At 34.5% G+C, this 24,524-nt stretch overlaps 1 protein-coding gene across 2 annotated transcripts in view; it reads right to left on the reverse strand.

Moving 5' to 3' along the window:
- The window catches only part of LOC145271179 (uncharacterized protein C1orf50 homolog), a 76,057-nt gene that overhangs the window by 43,577 nt on the left and 7,956 nt on the right, over positions 1–24,524 (reverse strand). The window contains exon 2 of one of the 2 annotated variants that reach the window (XM_080126718.1): positions 11,973–12,085. In XM_080126718.1, the coding sequence (XP_079982844.1) occupies positions 11,973–12,085 (113 nt within the window). Of the gene's footprint in view, positions 1–11,972; positions 12,086–18,292; positions 19,414–24,524 lie in introns of those variants that run through there. The other variant, XM_080126719.1, reaches the window with a different exon arrangement.

The raw sequence follows: 24,524 nt of genomic DNA on the forward strand, positions 1-24,524 counted from the left end.
GAGTGATTTTTCCAACACTTATCTTTTGTGTTTTGCATTTGCGAGTGATTTTTCCAACACTTATCTTTTGTGTTTTGCATTTGTGAGAGATTTTTCCAACACTTATCTTTTGTGTTTTGCATTTACGAGCGATTTTTCCAACACTTATCTTTTGTGTTTTGCATTTGCGAGTGATTTTTCCAACACTTATCTTTTGTGTTTTGCATTTACGAGTGATTTTTCCAACACTTATCTTTTGTGTTTTGCATTTGCGAGTGATTTTTCCAACACTTATCTTTTGTGTTTTGCATTTGCGAGTGATTTTTCCAACACTTATCTTTTGTGTTTTGCATTTGCGAGCGATTTTTCCAACACTTATCTTTTGTGTTTTGCATTTACGAGCGATTTTTCCAACACTTATCTTTTGTGTTTTGCATTTACGAGCGATTTTTCCAACATTTATCTTTTGTGTTTTGCATTTGCGAGTGATTTTTCCAACACTTATCTTTTGTGTTTTGCATTTACGAGTGATTTTTCCAACACTTATCTTTTGTGTTTTGCATTTACGAGCGATTTTTCCAACACTTATCTTTTGTGTTTTGCATTTGCGAGTGATTTTTCCAACACTTATCTTTTGTGTTTTGCATTTACGAGTGATTTTTCCAACACTTATCTTTTGTGTTTTGCATTTGCGAGCGATTTTTCCAACACTTATCTTTTGTGTTTTGCATTTGCGAGTGATTTTTCCAACACTTATCTTTTGTGTTTTGCATTTACGAGTGATTTTTCCAACACTTATCTTTTGTGTTTTGCATTTGCGAGTGATTTTTCCAACACTTATCTTTTGTGTTTTGCATTTGCGAGTGATTTTTCCAACACTTATCTTTTGTGTTTTGCATTTGCGAGTGATTTTTCCAACACTTATCTTTTGTGTTTTGCATTTACGAGTGATTTTTCCAACACTTATCTTTTGTGTTTTGCATTTACGAGTGATTTTTCCAACACTTATCTTTTGTGTTTTGCATTTACGAGTGATTTTTCCAACACTTATCTTTTGTGTTTTGCATTTGCGAGTGATTTTTCCAACACTTATCTTTTGTATTTTGCGTTTACGAGTGATTTTTCCAACACTTATCTTTTGTGTTTTGCATTTACGAGTGATTTTTCCAACACTTATCTTTTGTGTTTTGCGTTTACGAGTGATTTTTCCAACACTTATCTTTTGTGTTTTGCGTTTACGAGTGATTTTTCCAACACTTATCTTTTGTGTTTTGCATTTGCGAGTGATTTTTAAAACGCTTATCTTTTGTGTTTTTTTTTTCACCAACAATTTAACAAAGCTCATTACTGCATGAACAAATGGAGCATGCATGGTCCCCCGGGAGTGCACAGTGAATGAGGCTTAAAAAAAGTAAATGATTAAGTTCAGCATCCCCATCCATTTAGCCCCAAAAGTCCCTGGGGGGGGGATGTCAAATTCTGGTGAAAATGAACAAACAGTGCAGTTTTAGGCGTTAACATGTGTAAATTTGAGTTCTGCACCATGCAAAAAAAGAAATCACTAAGTCCATCATTTGCCTCCCCCCCATTTAACCCCAAAAGTCCGCAAGGCCTTAAAATATTTAAATTTGAGTTCAACACCATGCAAAACTGCTAAATAGACAAACACAGAAAACTTTGGATAAATATAGTAAAATAGTTACAAAAATAGAGTTTTTTTATTAGCCCTAAAAGAGCCCGTGGGGCACACCCAAGAGTTATCGCAAAATATAGACAAACAAAATTATATAGAAATCAGTTAGTTACAACTTTTCAGAAAGTTTTAGAAAAATCCAAGACATCAATTTGTTTTAAATAAGCACAAAAATGTCAATTTTAGCCATTTTAACCCAAAAGGCACCCGGGGAGGGGGGGGCAACCAGAGTTTTCCCGGAAAATCTGTTCTGTTACTTTTTTTACTCATATCATGTTTAAAATGTTTGTGCAAAATTTTTTAAAATTCTAAGGCGTAGTTATTGAAAAAAGTCCGGACAGACGAACGGACAAGGGTGAATTTACAGGTCCATCCTCCTTTTGTCAGGGGTGGGGGGAACCAAAAAAGAAATGAATCTCTTTGTAAACGAGAATTGTCTCCCTCTGCACAGTGACAAATTGTAAAACGGCGCCCCTCTTTTTTTTTTTATACGCGGGCTGTTTAAAAAAAAAAAAAACGAATCTCTTTGTAAACGTAAAAAAAAAACCATCTGAAGAAGATCTTCAAGCCTCAACATAAAATTTAGTGTATATTTAGAATTACGCTTATTAAAAAAAAAATACAGAAAAATTTTTATAATATACATACTCATCCTGGAACGAAGACGTCATACTCCAAAAATCACATGCATTTTGCTAATAACTTTTCTATTTGGCTAGTAAACGAAAATATTTAGTTGGTCAACTAAAGATAAATTTGTCTGTAGGCATAACTTTCTAGTTTTTTTTTTTTTCTTTTTTTATTACATTTTCACCCCAAACAAGGCGCATTGCCACTTTGGTGTAGGGGGCTACTATCAGGGGCAGCAACTACTGGGGCAGTATGTTGGGATTTGGGCAGCAAGATGTCGGTTCACGTTGCACTTGAACTTCTGCATGTCAGTACAGTTAGGGAAGCAGGAACTTGGAATGGAATTCCAGAGTCTAGCGGTTCTGGGGAAGAAACTACTGGAGTAGAAAGATCTTTTACATCTAGGGATCTCTACTGTGTGGGGGTGGGATTTAGCTGCCTGTCGGGTTTGTCGAGGGTGTCTACGTCATGGGGGCATAAGTGTCTGCAGTTCGTCAGAGCATTCACCATTAAAATATTTGTAGAACAGGCAGAGGGATGCAACGTTTCGTCGATGGGACAGAGGCTGAAGCTTAGATGCCAGTTCAGGGCCTATCAGATTGGCAACTCTTTTTTGAACCTTGTCTAGGAGCGAGAGACTAGTAGCAGATGCACCAATCAATCATGCGTGACTATTGGACACATCTTGTCAAAATCAAATACTGAACTTGTTTAAACCGCCCATATTTAGCGGAGGTTGTATTTAGTTCTTTTCAAACGTTTTGTGTATTGAAGTTAACAGCTGTTTTTTTAATACAAGATCGTTGTTTGTTTTGCTTTTTTTTTTTTTTTTGCCTGATTATCAAATCTGGATTTTAGACTTCTGCAGTGCACAGGAGGAAGGAGGGGTAAGTAACCTCTGGTTTGTATGTGGGGGGGGGGGTGATGGGAGTAACTTTTGGATTGTATGGAGAAGAGACTTCCAGATTGTATAACGGGAGGGAATTTCTGGATTGCAGAAAATTATTAAAAAATGCTGAAATTATTTATTTTAGAAGATGGCTCAAGAACTTGTATACATTGGACTTGAAAACGACCATGTCATAGTCAGTTGGGAAGCAGCTCCATGTTATTGTGTTCCACAGACGAGCAGTTATAGAAAAATATTTAAAAAAAAAAACTCTCCACTTTTAGACATGTTGAGTTTGTTGGAAAAAAAAAATTTGTTGATTTGGTTTTAAAAAATACTAGCGGGGGTACACGGCATTGCCTGGGTGTGATGAGGTGGAGAGGGGAGGGGGTAAATCAAAGCAATAATTAAATGGAAAATAAGGAATATGCAAACGAAATAACACTGCTTAAATGTTAATATTTTTTTTTTTTAATCGGAAAAACAAAAAAAATAAATAAAAAAACAGCAAATGTAATGGAAAAATTAAAAAAAATCGTAAAATAAAGAATTTATAAAGACTAAAAAAATGAAAAAAAAAATGGCATAAATAACCCCGTTTAAATATTAAAACTTTAAAAAATCGTTAATTATTAAGTTCGGAGTACACTATCTTAGCGGAATGTGCTACGACTATTGCTCATTGCATATCCTGTTTTTGTTTCAATATATTTTACCTTTCCTAAACCTAAAGCTGTGTGTTTTTCCTTAATGACCCTAATATCCTAATATATATATAAAAATGACAAAAAGTCTATATTCCGAATTTCAAGATGTTGTCCATCTTACCGTTTATTTTACAGCTAATAAAAACACTCCATTTTTGGGACCACTTTACCATATTTGCACCATGCAAAAATAGAAATGACTAAGTCCATCATTTGCCTCCCACCATTTAACCCCAAAAGTCCCCAAGGCCTTAAAATATTTAAATTTGAGTTCAACACCATGCAAAACTGCTAAATAGACATACACAGAAAATTTTGGATAAATATAGTAAAATAGTTACAAAAATAGAGTTTTTTTATTAGCCCTAAAAGAGCCCGTGGGGCACACCCAAGAGTTATCGCAAAATATAGACAAACAAAATTATATAGAAATCAGTTAGTTACAACTTTTCACAAAGTTTTATAAAAATCTAAGGCATCAATTTTTTTTTAATAAGCATAAAAGTGTCAATTTTTTTTAGTCATTTTAACCTGAAAGGCACCCCTGGGGGCGGGGGGGGGGGGAAGGGGCCAGAGTTTTCCCAGAAAATCCGTTCTGTTACTTTTTTTTACTCATATCATGTTTAATGTTTGTGCAAAATTTCAAAAAATTCCAAGGCGTAGTTTGTTAAGTTTTGAGACATTGTGTTGAAAAAAGATGGTGGCATACTTGAGATCAGTAACCAAGATGGCGGCCAAGAAAAAACGTTATTGATTTTATGTCCATTTTTTTTATTTACAACTTCAAGGTAAGTGAAATAAATAATGAGTCGATATATATATATATACTAGCATTTTGACCCGGTGTTGCCCGGGTGTTTGGAGGTGTATGTTTTTTTTAAAAAAAGCATCTTATAATTTATAAATCTGTGTCTGTGTTTTTACTTAGGGACCCTAATATATATATAAAAATGACAAAAAGTCTATATTCCGAATTTCAAGATGTTGTCCATCTTACCGTTTATTTTACAGCTAATAAAAACACTCCATTTTTGGGACCACTTTACCATATTTGCACAAACCATATTTAGACAAACAAAATTATATAGAAATCAGTTAGTTACAACTTTTCACAAAGTTTTATAAAAATCTAAGGCATCAATTTTTTTTAATAAGCGTAAAAGTCAATTTTAGCCATTTTAACCTGAAAGGTATCCCTGGAGGGGGGGGGGGCAGAGTTTTCCCGGAAAATCCGTTCTGTTACTTTTTTTTTACTCATATCATGTTTAATGTTTGTGCAAAATTTCAAAAAAATCCAAGGCGTAGTTATTGAGAAAAGTGCGGACAAGCGGACGGACGAACAGACAAAGGTGAATTTACAGGTCCACCCTCCTTTTGTCGGAGAATCAATAAAAATCACTTTATTAGAACTTATTCTGTTTTTGTTTCAATATAGTTTACCTTTTCTAGACCTAAATCTGTGTGTTTTTCCTTAATGACCCTAATATGTGTGTACGTGCAACTATATATATATATATATATATATATATATATATATATATATATATATATATATATATATGAGCAAACAGTTAATAAAATATGTTAAAAAAAACACTTTGAAATGAGTTAAAAACATATTTAATCTGAAAAGGAAACACTAGATAAATGGATAGTCCTTAATCCGCAGAGTTTCGAAGAAATACTTTCCTTCTAATCAGAGGGTAGGAATTAGCAAAATGCGGGATCGGATTTTGCATGCATTATTATAAGCTCTATTTCCTATTTGGTTTTATCGAGCTTTTACATCTGGCTGAGATAATTTTATAAATATCATTTCTTTAATATTTATAATATACTTTAATTTTACCATCTTGGATCATTTTGGTAAATTTAATTGTAATTTTTATTTTATATATATATATTCGCGAGGTATATATACTTCACACTTCCGGTTATAAGATAGACGAATATTGGCTGAAGAGAGCTTGATAAGGATACCTTAAACGGGCCTTATTATCGGGCTTGAAACCGACGGTACCAATGATCTGTCTCAACTAACAACTTTCTGTACACAAAATATATATATATATATATATATATATGTATATATATATATATATATATGTATATATATACATATATATATATGTATGTATATATATATATATATATATATATATGTATATATATATATATATATATATGTATATATATATATATATAAGCGAGATAAGACACTGATAGAATTCAGATGAAAATCCTGATAGATATTACTTGAAGTAATCCTGGAGGACACTGTTACTCCTTCCGATATTGGACTGCCCAGGTTGTATCGAATTCTCTCTTCCTATAATTATCTCCATATAATTATCAACAACCACTCTAAAAACTATTTTCAATAATTGTGCTGAAAAGCAAAATAAATGTCTATTCACAGCTGAACATTTTTCTAACCGCATTTCATTTCCTCTGATGATATGAGCCATACTTGAAAATCCATGGATTAAGGAAACTAACATAACCCCTTCTATATATTCCTTTTGTCAAACAATAAATTCTTAATTTGAATATATGTGTCTATATGTTGTTTTTCCAGAATTTAAAATTTAACCACAAACGACAAAAAATCTATATTCCGAATTTGAAGAAGTTGTCCATCTTACCGTTTATTTCTTTCAGCGTGTTAACATGTTCCATTCTTGACATGCTGAAAGAAATAAACGATAAGATGGACAACATCTTGAAATACTTCTAGGATAAAATATAAGATTTAATTATAACGAATAAATGTGTATAAAACGACGTAGTGTAGTTAGATGAGGCGGTTAGGGTTGAATGTTTAGACATAATAAATTTGTATGCAACATCTGTTATTGAAAACCTACGGTAATCTGGTGTAGAGGGGAATCTCTGCAATCAAAATATTATATACAGAATTTGCTTTTGGATAACACATTTGCTAGCTGGTTACATGTGGTACAATGGGGAAAGAGGTGGCTGGTTACTTTTAATGCATCTAAAACCATGAGCATGTGGTACAATGGGGAAAGAGGTGGCTGGTTACTTTTACTGCATCTAAAACAAAGCTTCTATCTCTACACCATCTACGCTCTGATGCCAATCTGGCATCAGTTGAAATGAATGGCTCTTGTCTTGGGGAGATTTCATGTTTTGACAAGCTTCTGGGATTGACCTTTACTCTTGACCTGAAATGAAACACGTACATCAAATCCATTGCCAAGGTTGCTGGAAAAATGGTGGGTCCTGCTACTGCTCCAGTAGATATCTCACTCTTGATGCAATTCTTTACCTATATAAAAGCCAGGTACGGCCAATAATGGAGTACTGTTGCCACATCTGGGCAGGAGCTGCTAGAAGCAGCTTATCCTGCCTTGACAGAGTTCAAAATAGACTTGGTAACTTAGTGGGGGATGCCCTTTTCTCTTCCCTGCAACCTCTTTCCCACAGAAGAGACGTTGCGAGCCTGTCTCTGCTTTATCGTTATTTTCCTGGCAAGTGCTCGTCTGAGCTTCAATCTATGGTCTCCCCTCGTCAAACTTTCACGAAAAACACTCGTCTAGCCAAAACCACTATCAATAATTTCCCACTCTTTATCTGTGCCTAAACCTCAACGTAGATTCCATGAGCAAAGCTTCTTTCTTAGAACTGCACGCCTGTCGAACTCTCTTCCGACGTCCTGCTTTCCAGCCGACTACAATCTGATTGTCTTCAAGTCCAATGTAAACAAGTTCTTGATGAACCGTTCCCCTAAGTAATCCAATTTACAAAATTCTCACTACCTATGTTTACTACGCTATAATCACATTAACTAATGTATACGCATCAAACCTTATCAAGGTCCGGAGGCCACTCGAGGATAAGTGGTGATGCCTATGTAAAAAGAAAAAAAAAAAGCCACTGTGTGTGTGTGTGTGAGTTTTTTTTTTCCTTATGGATTCCAAAATGGGTGGGACGATTTTTTGGAATTTCACACAAATGCACTTTATGTGTCTGGAAGTATTCTTAGATAGGCTTTATATCGGAATACACTCAATAAGTATCAAAAATCAAAGTCCGATTAAAGAAGAATCAGTCAGATTTTGACCAAAGTTAACACCCTTATACAGCCTAACATCACAAGTGCATTTGAGAAGTTTTATCATTGCACAAGCAGAATGGTTTGGTGTATAAAATCGATGGTAGGTTCTTTGATAACACAGAGGTGCATTTAAAATAAATGTTTCTGTTTAGAACACAATGGAACCATGATACTTGACATTTGTATTTTAAACTTTAATTCAAGCCATTATAGAAAAATAATTTTATAAAATCAACAGTAGGTTCTCTACAGTGCAATGTAGACTTGTATTGTGGATTAAGTCATTGCAGGGAAGCAGGTGAAGCTTCCTTCCAAAGCACTGCAGTGGGTCCCTGATTAGAGCAGGCAATCAATCAATTTGGTTGAAAAAAAAAAAAAAAAAAAAGGGGCGATTTCACCAATTTATGAAAACTAAGCTTTGTCAACTAAGCTCCAACCCCTGTCCCATCACCAAAATATTCCACCCCTGTGCCTGTTTTACAAGTATTTTAATGGAATGTGCTCTGATGAACTTGTTGCACTTGTACCCCCTCGATATACATATCCTGGACAAACTTGCTTAGCAACAAAATCTCACCCCTTCACTATTGAGGTCCCTAAATGCCAGAAAGCTTTCTACTCTAATAGTTTCTTCCCTTGTGAATAGGTAGACTTTGGAATTCCCTTCCTGCTACCTGCTTCCTTGACTGTACTGATATGCAGAAGTTTAAATGTAACGTAAACCAACATCTTGTTAATCTTTCCTAGGCATGGCCCCAAATAGTAACCCTTTATGTCCAAGTGGCGATGTGCCTTGTTTTGTGTGAACGTGAGTAAAAAAATTTTTTATTTAAACTTTAAATAGATCAATATTTACGTTAAGATTTTCTTCCTTAGAAGCGCCGGTTGAGTTTGAATTAAATAAGATACGTATTATATATGTTTGAAGCCAGACCCAACGCGTGGTTACAAATAAACATAAATTTCTAACAAAATAAACATTTTCCTAATATTACGTTATGATTTGGTTTCAAGCGCACTTGATGCGTATTTTATGTGATTCAAATTAAAACAACGTTTCTATATGGAACTCTCATACTTGACGTTATTCTTGCGTTAACTACGCACAGTTCAAACAATTCAAAATACAACCGCCAGATACAACGCGCGGGTCTATACAAACAGACTTCTTGCTCCAAATTTACAACATGGCAAGGAAGAAGAAAAAGAAAAAAAAAGAAAAAAAAAACGACTCACTGAAGATGGAGTATACCTCCGAAATATATTTGTGATAAATTTCAAACAAGTAAAATATTTGTTTATTTTCCTAATATTACGTTGTGATTTGGCTTTCAAGCGCATTTGATGTGTATTTTATTTTATTCAAATTAAAACAACGTTTCTATATGAACTCTTATTCTTGACGTTATTCTCGCGTTACCTGCGCACAGTTCAAAGATTTCAAAATACAACTGCCAGATACAACGCGCAGCTCTATACAGACTTCTTTTTCGAAATTTACAACATGGCAAGGAAGAAAAAAAAAAAGAAACAAAACAACATACTGAAGATGGAGTATACCTCCGAAATATATTTGTGATAAATTTCAAGCAAGTAAAATATTTGTTTATTTTCATAATATTACGTTGTGATTTGGTTTCAAGTGCACTTGATACATATTTTATTTTATTCACAGTAAACATCTGTTTATTTTGTAACAATGCGTTGGGTCTGGCTTCAAACATATATAATACGTATCTTATTTAAGATGAATATTTGTTTATTTAAAAAGTAAAAATTTGCACGTGGCCATTCTTCCTAACCTCCTGTTTTGAATTTCATTTTCTCTGTGCTTCTAAAAAACGTGGATTACTTTCAATTGCTACACATTTACACATGAACGGGTGCCTACCCACTGGACTGAACAATACACAATCACCAATTTCGACAAATAAACTGTGCCAAACGACACCATGGCAAGTAAGAAAACAAGAAAACGTGGATTACTTTCAATTGCTACACATTTACGCATGAACGGGTGCCTACCCACTGGACTGAACAATACACAGTCACCAATTTTGACAAATAAACTGTGCCAAACGACACCATGGCAAGTAAGAAAACAAGAAAACGTGGATTACTTTCAATTGCTACACATTTACGCATGAACGGGTGCCTACCCACTGGACTGAACAATACACAATCACCAATTTCGACAAATAAACTGTGCCAAACGACACCATGGCAAGTAAGAAAACAAGAAAACGTGGATTACTTTCAATTGCTACACATTTACGCATGAACGGGTGCCTACCCACTGGACTGAACAATACACAATCACCAATTTCGACAAATAAACTGTGCCAAACGACACCATGGCAAGTAAGAAAACAAGAAAACGTGGATTACTTTCAATTGCTACACATTTACACATGAACGGGTGCCTACCCACTGGACTGAACAATACACAGTCACCAATTTCGACAAATAAACTGTGCCAAACGACACCATGGCAAGTAAGAAAACAAGAAAACGTGGATTACTTTCAATTGCTACACATTTACGCATGAACGGGTGCCTACCCACTGGACTGAACAATACACAATCACCAATTTCGACAAATAAACTGTGCCAAACGACACCATGGCAAGTAAGAAAACAAGAAAACGTGGATTACTTTCAATTGCTACACATTTACGCATGAACGGGTGCCTACCCACTGGACTGAACAATACACAATCACCAATTTCGACAAATAAACTGTGCCAAACGACACCATGGCAAGTAAGAAAACAAGAAAACGTGGATTACTTTCAATTGCTACACATTTACGCATGAACGGGTGCCTACCCACTGGACTGAACAATACACAATCACCAATTTCGACAAATAAACTGTGCCAAACGACACCATGGCAAGTAAGAAAACAAGAAAACGTGGATTACTTTCAATTGCTACACATTTACACATGAACGGGTGCCTACCCACTGGACTGAACAATACACAATCACCAATTTCGACAAATAAACTGTGCCAAACGACACCATGGCAAGTAAGAAAACAAGAAAACGTGGATTACTTTCAATTGCTATACATTTACGCATGAACGGGTGCCTACCCACTGGACTGAACAATACACAGTCACCAATTTCGACAAATAAACTGTGCCAAACGACACCATGGCAAGTAAGAAAACAAGAAAACGTGGATTACTTTCAATTGCTACACATTTACGCATGAACGGGTGCCTATCCACTGGACTGAACAATACACAGTCACCAATTTCGACAAATAAACTGTGCCAAACGACACCATGGCAAGTAAGAAAACAAGAAAACGTGGATTACTTTCAATTGCTACACATTTACGCATGAACGGGTGCCTACCCACTGGACTGAACAATACACAGTCACCAATTTCGACAAATAACCTGTGCCAAACGACACCATGGCAAGTAAGAAAACAAAAAAACGTGGATTACTTTCAATTGCTACACATTTACGCATGAACGGGTGCCTACCCACTGGACTGAACAATACACAATCACCAATTTCGACAAATAAACTGTGCCAAACGACACCATGGCAAGTAAGAAAACAAGAAAACGTGGATTACTTTCAATTGCTACACATTTACGCATGAACGGGTGCCTACCCACTGGACTGAACAATACACAATCACCAATTTCGACAAATAAACTGTGCCAAACGACACCATGGCAAGTAAGAAAACGAGAAAAAAAAAATGTATTGCTTTTAGAATTCCTGATGAAGGCTTTATTATAAGCTGAAAATTTGAAACTTTAAATAGATGAATATTTGGTTATTTAAAAAAAAATAAAAATTTGCTCGTGGTCGTTCTTTCTAAACCTCCTGTTTTAAAACAATTTTTAATTTAAAAGAATGAAAAAAAAAATTTTTTTTTTAAATTGTTGATCCCAGGCAGCATTGGGTCTTCTTGCTAGTAATAAATGAGATTTTGCAATGTTTTTTTTTTTTTTTTTTATATACATACCTTTTGTATTTGTTGAGCCAAATCAACAAGATCGGATGGAGAAGATCTGTGCGTTGATTTTTCATTTACCAACATGACACCACCAGGATTTTCAGTTTTCTCAACCAGACGTACTAAAGCCGAAGTAGAAAAAATAATTAAACAAAAAAAATCAAAACACAAAAATATTTGAAAATTGAAAATAATTACTGACGTAATGGAATAACCTAACATCCCTTCATAGATGAAATGAACTATACCGTCTTTACTAATTCAGTGTTTGAGAAATAAAGAACTCTAATGGAACATTCGAATATCTATGCATTTCAAATAATTAAACAAAAAAAATTAAAACACAAACATATTGTTATATAGTTGTTTCATTAAAGAGTCTTAGAGAGAGACTATTATAAGTGATGCTTTTTCTTGTGAGAGATGTGTATGTTGTTGTAATGACATTTTATAACACAGACATATAATAACAATACAATTTACCTTTTTGTAGAAATCACAAACACAAAGATGAGCTTTATCCAAAACACATGATGGATTTATTTAATACGACCGGTCGGGATTTCCTCATTAAGAACTCAAAGTTTCACATCTTAGTTTCTGAAGTGACGTCTCGCTTCAGACGTCCGCCTGTCTCTGTCTCCCCTGACTGTCTCTCTGACTGTCTCTGACTCTCTCCGACCAACTAACTCCCACCTACTATATTGAGAAATCCATGCATCCCGGCCACGTGAGCAAAATTCACGTGTTTCAACATGCGCGACTTTGCACGTTTTCGACATTGATTTCCCAATAACCTATTTTTCTTGTGTTGTTTCCACAAAGGAATTTAACCTACATATCTAATTTATTTAACCATATTTTATTATCCACATTCTTTTAACCATTGAATAGTTTATTTATTATTTATTTCATCCGAATTAACAATTTACTGGACATTCCATTTAAACCTATTGTTCTTTAAAACTTATGTCCAGGGTTCGATTTCTGCTTTCTCTTATTTCCATTTTAACTAATCTCTCTATTTTTATACTTACATGAACAGGGGACAGCCCTTATCATGTAACATCATTTGAAAATTGAAAATAATTACTGACGTAATGGAATAACCTAACATCCCTTCATAGATGAAATGAACTATACCGTCTTTACTAACTCAGTGTTTGAGAAATAAAGAACTCTAATGGAACATTCGAATATCTATGCATTTCATATAGAGTTCAAGTGGATATCCTTCAAGGCACATTTTGATGGCTGGCTGGAAAAGTGTCTTCCAAGGAAGTTTCCCAAACATTTAGTGGGCTTTCCACAAACCTCGGATTTCACCTGGTATCCCGATAGCCATACCGCCTGTGAAAATTTAAACAAAAAAAAGGCATTTTCATATTTGACCTGAAAAAACATATTATATTCAGGAGAGACACTATCCTCGAGAGCCTAAGGTATTCCTGTACATGGTTTTGTAAATACAACCTGGCATAATATTTTCTGTGACCTAAATAAGATCTGGATATGGATGAACCACTCAGACACTGAGCTAGTAAAGAAGTTGATATAATGGAATAACCTAACATCCCTTCGTAGATGAGATGAACTATGGATATATTGACCCTCTCACGTGTCTGAGACAGAAGGAAAAAAGACAGAAGAAGATGTCAAATAACTCTTATGTCACATGTATTCCCTTGTAAATAAACCCCTTTGTCTTTCACTCATAACCCCGTGTTTCTTGCTGTATTCTTATTTAAAGTAAGGATATAACAAATGGTGACAGGATTCGAATTCACAAAGAAGAAACTTTAAGCCAAAAACATATTGGACAATGAATGGAAAAACAACTGTACGGAAAAATTCAACTACTGAAAAAAAAAAAAAAAAAACCTAAGACACACAAAAAGTTTTTTTTTTTTTTTTTTAATTCAGTCTGTTACGGTCCTACTGAAAATAAAATTGACATTTCATGAAGCATTGAAACGAACAATCTTTCTCGGAACGGGAGAAAGTTGTCAATTTCCAATTTCTTTTGTTTCATAAGAAGAAAAAAATACAGCGGAAAAGAACGCATGTATGCTGTTGGTTCGGTGTCTATTTCGTGTGTGTAACCCCCCCCCCTCCAAAAACCTGAAATAGAAATAGTAATTAAGCAAGAAACTTAAAACACAAAAATATTTGAAAATTGAAAATCATTACATATATAAATGGATACGTTTTGATGGCTAAAAACACATTTTTTTGAATAAACAAATTTATTTGCTTATATCAGATATATTTCAATGCTACACATCCTTATCAATGAAGAGTCTTTTTTTCCTTTTTCTTGACGGCATGGTGGAATTCTGCGTGCGCAAGTGTTATTGTTAACCCAAATATAAAAAAACTGGCCCAAAACATTAATTCCTTCACCCTCAACTCGGCAGTTTTCTACAAGGAGGGGTCGATTTTTTGCGAGCCAATTTTGCAAGTCATTGTATCGGTTGGATTGACTTTGCCTAATTTTAACGTTCTGAACTTCTGGTTGCATCGTGGAGTAGCAGTAAGACGTCAGATTTTCTTCCACTTTCTTTTCTACCTTCACGTCACGAGTTCGAGCCTACCTGCCTACTACCACTTTTTTTTTTTTTTTTTGCTCAACACACACCTCTAAATACCCGGGCAACGCTTGGCACCCAGGCTAGTCTATTATATTCTTTACAGTTAGTTCCCAAGTTAGACAGAAATAGACGTGTCTTTCTTAACTTCCAAATAGAAGAGTGCATTCTCTTGTTGGCTAATATAATCCAGGGGAGATAATTTGAACACACTTTAAGAGATAACTGATAATTTCGAGTCAACAAAAAGCAATTACCACAATCATGTGCCCAAGTATAGTAAGTAAAAAAGAAAAATGTTTTAATGTTTTAAGTAATTGTTTTAAGATACAAAAATGTTTGTTTTATTTTACAGTTGACGATTAATAATTTGTATAATTCAAACTACTATTCTCACCTCAGTTGTCACGTTCATCATTTTTTCATGGATGCAATCATTAACCTATTACATTTTCCAGAAACTGTTGGAGTAGAAAGCTATCTTACATCTAGGGATCTCTACTGTGTAGGGGTGGAATTTTGCTGCTTGTCGGGGGTATTCAGGTCGAGGGGGTACATGTGCTTGTAGTTCATCAGAGCATTCACCATTAAAATACTTGTAGAACAGGCAGAGGGATGCAACATTTCGTCGATGGGACAAAAGGCTGGAGCCTAGATGACAGTTCAGTTCTTTTCTGAACCCTGTTCAGGAGTAAGAGACAAGTAGCAGATGCACCAGCCCCAAAGAATTATATTCTTTACAGTTAGTTCCCAAGTTAGACAGAAATAGAAGAGTGCATTCTCTTGTTGGCTAATATAATCCAGGGGAGATAATTTGAACACAATTTAAGAGATAACTGATAATTTCGAGTCAACAAAAAGCAATCACCACACAATCATGTGCACAAGTATAGTAAGTAAAAAAGAAAAATGTTTTAATGTTTTCAGTAACTGTTTTACGATACAAAAATGTTTTTTTATGTTTTCTTTCTGAGTTGACGATCAAGAATTTGTATAATTCAGACTACTAATCTAACCTCGGTTGTCAGGTTCATCATTTTTTGGCCAATGCAATCATTAACCTTTTATTACATTTTTCAAACTTAGTCCCCAAGATAGCCAACAAGAGAATGCACTCTTCTATTTGGAAGTTAAGAAAGACACGTCTATTTCTGTCAAACTTGGGAACTAACTCTAAAGAATATAATAGACTAGCCTGGGTGCCAAGCGTTGCCCGAGCGTTTAGAGGTGCGTGTTAAGCAAAAAAAAAGTGATAGTAGGCAGGCAGGCTTGAACCCGTGACGTGAAGGTAGAAAAGAAAGTGAAACAAAATCTGGTGTCTTACCGCTACTCCACTCCTTACCTGTGCCTAAACCTAAACGTAGATTCCATGAACAAAGCTTCTTTCTTAGAACTGCACGCCTTTGGAACTGTCTTCTGTTTTCCTGCTTTCCAGCTGACTACAACATGGTTGTCTTCAAGCCCAACGTAAACAAGTTCTTGATGAGCCGTTCCACTTAAGTTAAAAAAAATTTACCAAATTTCCATTACTAACGATTACTATATTGTCCAATTGACTATTGTACACTCTTAACCCTTATCCTCGAGTGGTCTCTGGGCCTTGATAAGCGGTGATGCCTATGTAAAAAAAACAAATATATATATATATATATATATATATATATATATATAAGCATGTTTGAAAGAATGTATTTGGAGAAACACGGAAGATGAGAGTATAGGTCTTACTATATTTCAAATCAAATAATACAAACTGAAAATAAAAAATTAACACATGAGAACAGTAGTCTGAATAAACCAAAATTACTCGTTTCTCATCTAAAAAAAAAAAAATGGAGGAACATAAAAACAAACTATAGAAAAAAGAAAAATTCCTACTTTTATATTTATGGCAATATCACAGGTCAGTAGGTACCCTCCACGGCGATGTGTAAAACGTCAGAAGTACACATTTTAATAGTGACGTCATCATTTCGTGTGTTTGTGTTAATTTCTATGGATAAGCGTTCACATTATAATTATTAATGGAGTAACGTTTTTTTTGTTTTTTTTTTTTGCTATAGATAAAAAATAATATAAAACTTACCTTTTGTAAAACAAATACATTTTTATTAACAAACTACACAGACTAGAGTTAATAAAATAAAATTAAGTTTAACGTCTTCTGTTTTTTTTTTTTTCGGCATATCAACTTTTTTCAGGTTATCTAATGCCGAATCCAGTGATTTTGAAGAATCATTTTTTAATAGAGTATGTTTGCTTGTTTTTGTTTTTTTGTGTTGGCTTCTATTTAACCCATAGTTGGGACCCTAACAGGTACTACCACTCCGGGTCAGAGTGAACCTGGGAGCAATGCCAATTAAAGGGTGGCTCCACACTCCCTAAAGCCCGCAAGCTGGGGCCTCCGTATTCTGTTAACACATGTATTTAAAAATAATGTTCTTTACAAGCCTCCGTACATTTTTGAATACAAGCACCAAACATAAGGACCACCCTCTATTAATTTAAATAATAAAATCAAAACGAATTTTTTTAAGGCTGATTTTGGATTTACAATTTTTATTATCGCAATAGTCTTATATTATATATTTTTTTATATGAATATATTTTTTATTATTGGAAACCTATTATTAAAAAAATCCATTTAAACTTTATAGCGCGTAATATTAGAATTTAATATCATTTAAAGCTTTTTAAAAATATTTATTTTTTTAGAATTGTTTTTTGTTGTTGTTGTAATTCGAATGATTATATTACAGAGAAAAAAAATTATCCAGAAAGTTTTGCTTTTTTGCTTTTTGTTTTTTTAACATAATATTGAATTTATGTCCAATTTTATTTACAACTTTGAGGTAAGTGAAATAAATCACAGGATTTTATTATATATATATATATATATATATATATATATATATACATATATATATATATATAAATTACTATTTTTTAATTATTTGATCTTTTCAGCTTTAAAAAATGTTGAAACTTTTATCAACCCACATTTATTTTGCTTAGTTTTCAGACCAAGAAATATAGGGGGGGGGGGGTTGAACACCTAAAAAAAATTTATTTCCGCTAATATATTTAACGAAACCTACTTTTAATATGCAAGTTTATTTAATAATGATTAAATAACAAAAATTTCAGGAAAATATGATTATTATTTGATTTTTACTAGATTTTTTTAAACATGAGTGTGTTTACGGCTTCAAAAACGTCACTATATAGGAACGCTGTTTTAAAGCGTCGATAACGTAAACACAATTTTTGTCTCGTATTTTCATTATTTTTGTATGCTGTAAACAATTTTTTTTTTAAATATTATTTGAAGCTTTTTCTATTAAATGGTAAAAAAGTTAGGATGATAATAATAAATTGAATAACAATTACATCGTGTTACATATGGGGGGGGAAAAACTGTGACCTGCGTTGGAGGTACCTACAGGTCAGTAATAAATAAGGTCATGTCAGATAAGTTTGTCTAAGTACAATAGACCTGCATGCCTCAGTACATATTATCAAAATACTCAAGTACTGCGGACAGTCACACTCATCAAAAATTGTAAACACAATCATATTTCAAGATTTTTTAACTGCCTTACCATCTATATATGTAAAAGGCAAAATGTGTGTGCACATTTTATGTTTGGCAAAGGCTTTTTTCGCCGGGGTTCTCAGGGGGGGGGGTACTATTCTTAGAATATATATCGCTAGTATACAGGGTGAACAGAAAGTCCTTGGACCAATTCAAAAGTGGTTTATTAATAGAAAATTACAAAAATATAAATTAAACATGAATGAAAATTATAAGTTGGGAAACCAAGAATAAATTCAAATTATTTATTTTCAATGTGATGTCCCTTCCTTTCGATTAGACATTCAATTCTCTGTCTGAAGTTACGAACCAAGTCACGCAGCGTTTCCTGAGGTATTTTAGCCCATTCACTCAGAAGAGATGTCTTCAAAGCATCAACACTTGGATGAGCAACAGAACAGACCTTTGCCTCCAACAAAGATCACACCGAAAAATCCATGGGATTCAAATCAGGCGATGCAGGAGGCCACATCTCCTTTCTCCAGAATCTTGGAAAATGACGTTGGCACCAGTCCTGAGCTTTTCTGAAGGTGTGGGATGGTGCCCCATCTTGCTGGAAGGTGAAAGGCTGATCTGTGAAGTGTTTTTTTCATCTCTTCAAATGCCGGAACCAAAATATAGTTAATGTAGCGATCTGTGTTGATCTTAACCCCCTGCTCCACGAAAATCAGAGGCGACTTCCAAGATTTGGAGACTGCAGCCCACACCATGAGGGAAGACGGCTTTTGTCGGCGGAAAACTATTCTCACGGAGTCATAAATGTCTGCTGAAGATTTTGCGTAAACTGTCGTTCTGATTGTTAACAGTCGCTTCAATTGTGAATAGTTTTTCATCAGAAAAAACGATATCTCGCTCTGCCGTGCCCGCCTTCAGTTCTCCAAGAAGAAGCTTTGCTCTTTCAAGTTTCTTGTGCTTTTGGGCAGGTGTGAGGTACTGTCTCTTTCTCATCTTGTAGGGGGACAACTGGAGATCGTTTTTTAATATGGTTCTCATCGAGGTCACGCTTACATTTATGTCTTTAGCCATTTGTCTTGCAGATCTCTTCGGGTTCCTCCTTACCCTCTCTCGGACAGCTTTAAAAACCTTCTTTGTTCGAGCAGTGTGAGGTCTTCCACTCCTAGGACGATCTTCAGATGTACCAAGTTCCTTAAATCTGTTCACAACATGGTACACAGTGGATTTAGCCACTTTCAAGAGCTTAATAATATCTGAGTTTGTCCTCCCCGCGCAATGAAGCTGAATTATGGCCTCTCGTTTGCTCATTTTTCTGAAAGTTTAAACAAAATTATTTTAACATCTTTGTTGAAAATAATTAGATCAATAGTTAGACTAAATACTTACTTTATTCGAAAAGAGAAAAAGTGATTTTAACAATATTTAATTTTAAAACTAAAAATGGTCCAAGGACTTTCTGTTCACCCTGTATATATTAATACGATAGCGTGTGTGTTATTTTGTGTGTCACACTAACATCTTTTTTCTTCCGAGTGACTGTCATTTAATTGTTATGACCTTCCATTTCTTGTAATAAATAATTTTTCCGAGAATTCTTCATAAGTTTTGGTTTTAACCATAGCTGATGCCACTCAAGTCATCTATTTTTTTTTTTTTTTTATAAATAATTTTAGCAAGAATTCTCACATAAGTTTTGGTTATAGCTGAATACATATTTTTTGTATTTATATTTTTTATTTTTGAAATAAAGAATCGATAGTAAATTGGCTATGATAATATACAGTGATGATCATATTTATTGGCATGGTAAAATAAAAGTTAAATTTTGTCTAATAAATTCTAAAAAAGGGATTAAATTAAAGAAAATAACAAAGTATATTATGTATTTTTAACTGGCCTTTCCGATGCAGCAATCGGATTTTAGAAAAAATAAATAACAAAGGAACAACAAACATAATTGCAAAAAACCCTTGTTCAAAATTATTGGCACGATTTATTTAATAATCAATTGTATAGCCTTTGGCCTTGATTACCTTCCTCAGTCGCTTTTCATAGTTTACAACCAAGTTGTTGCACTCTTCAGTAGTAATTTTAGCCCACTCTTCCTGACAATAATCCTCCAATTGAATAAGATTCTTAGGCTTCCTTTGCATTACCCTCAATTTTAATGTTCTCCATAAATTTTCAATTGGATTAAGGTCTGGGCTTTGTGATGGCCACTCCAAAACATTAATATGATTGTCCTCAAGCCATTTCTTAGTCAGTTTAGCCGAATGCTTTGGGTCATTATCTTGCATGAACCACCAACGACGACCAAGTGAGAGCTCTTTAGCAGAGTCTTTCAGGTTTTCATCCAATATTTTAACATAATCTTCCTTTTTTATGCTACCTGTGACCTTAACAAGTCGCCCTGGTCCAGAGGCAGCAAAGGATCCCCAAAACATCAAACTGCCTCCACCGTGCTTCACTGTGGGTATGGTGTTCTTAGGCAGGAAAGCTTCGCCAGATTTTCTGTAAATATAAGACACTTTATTATGGCCAAATAACTCTATTTTCGTTTCGTCAGTCCATAGAACACGTTTCCAGAATGCAACATCTTTATCAATATGACGTTTTGCAAAGGCTAGCCTTGCTTTCAGGTGCATAGGCTTCAATAAGGGAGTTTTTCTCGGACGACATGCTTTTAAACCAGCTCTCTTCAAAACTCTACCAACTGTATGTCGAGATACATTCACTCCAGAGGTGCTCTGTTCATCAACAATCTCCCCAACAGAGATCCTTGGGTTTTGTTTTACTTGTCGAACAATTTTCCGTTCATCTCTTGGGGAAAGAATCCTTTTTCTCCCTCTACCCTCTAAACTCATAACGTGGCCTTGCGATTTGAACTTGTTTATTATGGCTCTAACAGTGGATTTGGGAAGGTTTAGCTTCTTTGAAATCTTATCATAGCCCTCCCCATTGGTATGGCATGCTACAACAAGCTTCCTGACGTCTTCGCTGTGTTCCTTAGTTTTAACCATGGCGATTGAAAATTATAATTTAGTCACTTATAATAGTTTAAATAAATCGCTATCTAAAAATTATCTGAAAAAAATTATTCACTGAATTAGCGTTAAACAAGCATAATATGGCTATAAAAAAGTTCAGAAAGCACGTAAACCGGAAATTGATTGATATTATACTGATACTAAAAGAAAAACAAAGCCGTGCCAATAATTTTGAACAAGGGTTTTTTGCAATTATGTTTGTTGTTCCTTTGTTATTTATTTTTTCTAAAATCCGATTGCTGCATCGGAAAGGCCAGTTAAAAATACATAATATACTTTGTTATTTTCTTTAATTTAATCCCTTTTTTAGAATTTATTAGACAAAATTTAACTTTTATTTTACCGTGCCAATAAATATGATCATCACTGTATATGAAATCTACAAGAATTAAAATATCATATTAAAGCATATTTTACGACCGGGCAAAAATTCAGGAAAAACTAATGAACGGTTACTTGGTAATCGTCCGGACACACAAATGCCACTGAAAACATAGGTCACTCTTTGATAAATCGGAGGATAAAAAATATATGTTTCCGGTCTGTGAGATGATTAAGTAGTTAAGCACCTTTGTTTGGAAAGTTACGCCCTCCCCCCAGGAAAAATCAAAAATATGTTTCCGGTCTTTTTTTTTTTTTTTTTTTTTTTTACACAAGCATCACCACATAATCAAGGCCAAGAGGCCACTCAAGGATAAGGGTTAAAGAGTGTACAGTAGAAATTGGACAATATAGTAATAGTTAGTAATGAAAATTCGGTAAATTTGATAACTTATATGGAACGGCTCATCAAGAACTTATTTACGTTGGACTTGAACACAACCATATTGTAGTCAGCCGGAAAGCAGGAAAACGGAAGACAATTCCACAGGCGTGCAGTTCTAAGAAAGAAGCTTTTTTCATGGAATCTATGTTTAGGTTTAGGCACAGATAAAGAGTGGGGGGGATTATTGATAGTGTTTTCAGCTAGACGAGTGTTTCTTGTGAAAGTTTGGCGAGGGGGGACCATAGACTGAAGCTCAGTCGAACACATTCCATGAAAATAACGATACATCAGAGACAAACTCGCAACATCTCTTCTGTGAGATAGAGGTTGTGAGATGGATGGAAATAGGGGTAGAGAAAGAAAGGGAGAAAAAAAGGTGACACTTGAAGGCATGTCAGCAGGAACTTGAAAGTCGGTTAACAGACGGTGTGGGGAGGGTTGTAGCTGCATTGGGTGAAATTAACATCATGTTAAAGATACGGCTTCTCATTAAGACTAAGATACGTCCTAACTACTAATTAAAGTCCAGTGTATAAAATGAAAAAGAAGTAAAACTATGATAATGGATTAAAAATAAGATATAAATAGAGGAATAAATAAAAGTGATAAATATATATATATATATATATATATATATATATATATATATATATATATATTTGTCATCCACATACAGTACTGTTTCTTTGTATCACAACTCATCAGTGTGGCTAGACAAACACCTTTCCCCAGCTGTGGATTGAACCTACAATCGTCGCATTGATAGTCGGCAGCTTTCACCATTCGGCTACGAATCAGTGCCGTAAATATTTCTCCTAGAGTGTGAATTAAATCCACACCCTCCCGTCGCACAGTGCTCGAACCATCAGCTTGTTTACAAACAAATTAATAGTGGGCTTCGCTTAATCGCTTTTACATACGCGTCGGGGAAAATATATTTACAAAGTGCTCAACCCAAAGAGGAGGGCTTTAATTAATATATATATATTAAGTCCTCGCGCGAAAGAGTAGGACACAAAATGTTTTAAATAATAATAGAATAACAAAGACTTTCGCTGGCGAGGAGTACTATTGAGCGTAACCAGTTATACAGTCCTTTTGAAATTTTCATCTCTATTTTTCTCATTATGTATTGAATATTTAATGAAACCTATATGAAATATGTTCCTTATTAAATTTTAAAGATTTTCTATTCTGAAATAAGTTTTAAAAAATGTAATCTAATATATGTCAGCCTATGTCACGGTAACATATATTGAGCGAGTTTTTAACAGTCTGTTTTATTTATAACTCATTTTCACAAACTTACCGCCTCAAAAAGAGAGTCGGCCGCCATTTTTAATTTTCCAATACATCGGTAAACAAAGTTGTTTTTCGAGCTAAATAAACATGTTACATTAAATATAAACACTAAAAACATATCCAGTTTGGTAGAAAAGTAGCTTATCTTGCCTTTGATGACATATATCAAAATATATCTGTTTTGTGACAACTTTTTCGAATCTATGTGTACAGTAAAACAAACCCTCAAATTTTAATGAGATTGATCGTCTTGCGGCCATCTTCCCTATTTCGCAGACGAGGAAGGGGTGCCTTTAAACGAAAGAGGGATTAACAAAGGACAAAATTAAAATAGGATTAAAAAAGGACAGAGACACTTCCATAAAAGTTTATAAAGTAAGTGAAAAAAAAAAAAAAACCTAAAAATATTTAGAGGTATTTTTTCTGTCCATGTTTTAAAATAATTTCGTCAAATTTTGATAAACTTTAAACGGTGATAGGAGTTATCTCCCCTGGCGCCCCCCCCCCGTCCTCGTCCGCGAAATAAACAAGATCGCCGCAACACGATCGATCTCATTAAAGTTTGATTTTTCTCTGTAAAAAATAAAAAAAAGAAAAGAAAAAACAAAATAAAAAACTACATCAAATTAACTGATTTTTTGGTGTTTGTGCATTTTTGCCACTGCGTTATTTATTATTAAATTGTTTTTTTAACGATATATACAGTAGAAATTGATCAATATAGTAATCATTAGTAATGAAAATTTGGTAAATTTGATAACTTATATGGAACGGCTCATCAAGAACTTATTTACTTTAGACTTGAACACAACCATATTGTAGTCAGCCGGAAAGCAGGAAAACGGAAGACAATTCCACAGGCGTGAAGTTCTAAGAAAGAAGCTTTGTTCATGGAATCTACGTTTAGGTTTAGGCACAGACAAAGAGTGGGGGAAATTATTGATAATGTTTACAGCTAGACGAGTGTTTCTTGTGAAAGTTTGGCGAGGGGGGACCATAGATTGAAGCTCAGTTGAACACTTTCCATGAAAATAACGATACATCAGAGACAAACTCGCAACATCTCTTCTGTGAGATAGAGGTTGCAAGGAGGAGAAAAGGACATCTCCTACGAGGCTACGAAGTCTATTTTGAACTCTATCAAGGCAGGACAAGTCCTTTCTAGCAGCTCCTGCCCAGATGTGGCAACAGTATTCCATCCTTGGACGTACCTGGCTCTTATATAGATAGAGAATAGCATCAGCAGTGAGATATCTACCAGATCGATAGAAAGATCCCACCATTTTTCCAGCGGCCTTGGCAACAGAT

The sequence above is a fragment of the Euprymna scolopes genome, chromosome 46 (genome assembly GCF_053919585.1).
Source record: "Euprymna scolopes isolate OS-2025 chromosome 46, ASM5391958v1, whole genome shotgun sequence".
NCBI classification, from domain to species: Eukaryota; Metazoa; Mollusca; class Cephalopoda; order Sepiida; family Sepiolidae; genus Euprymna; species Euprymna scolopes.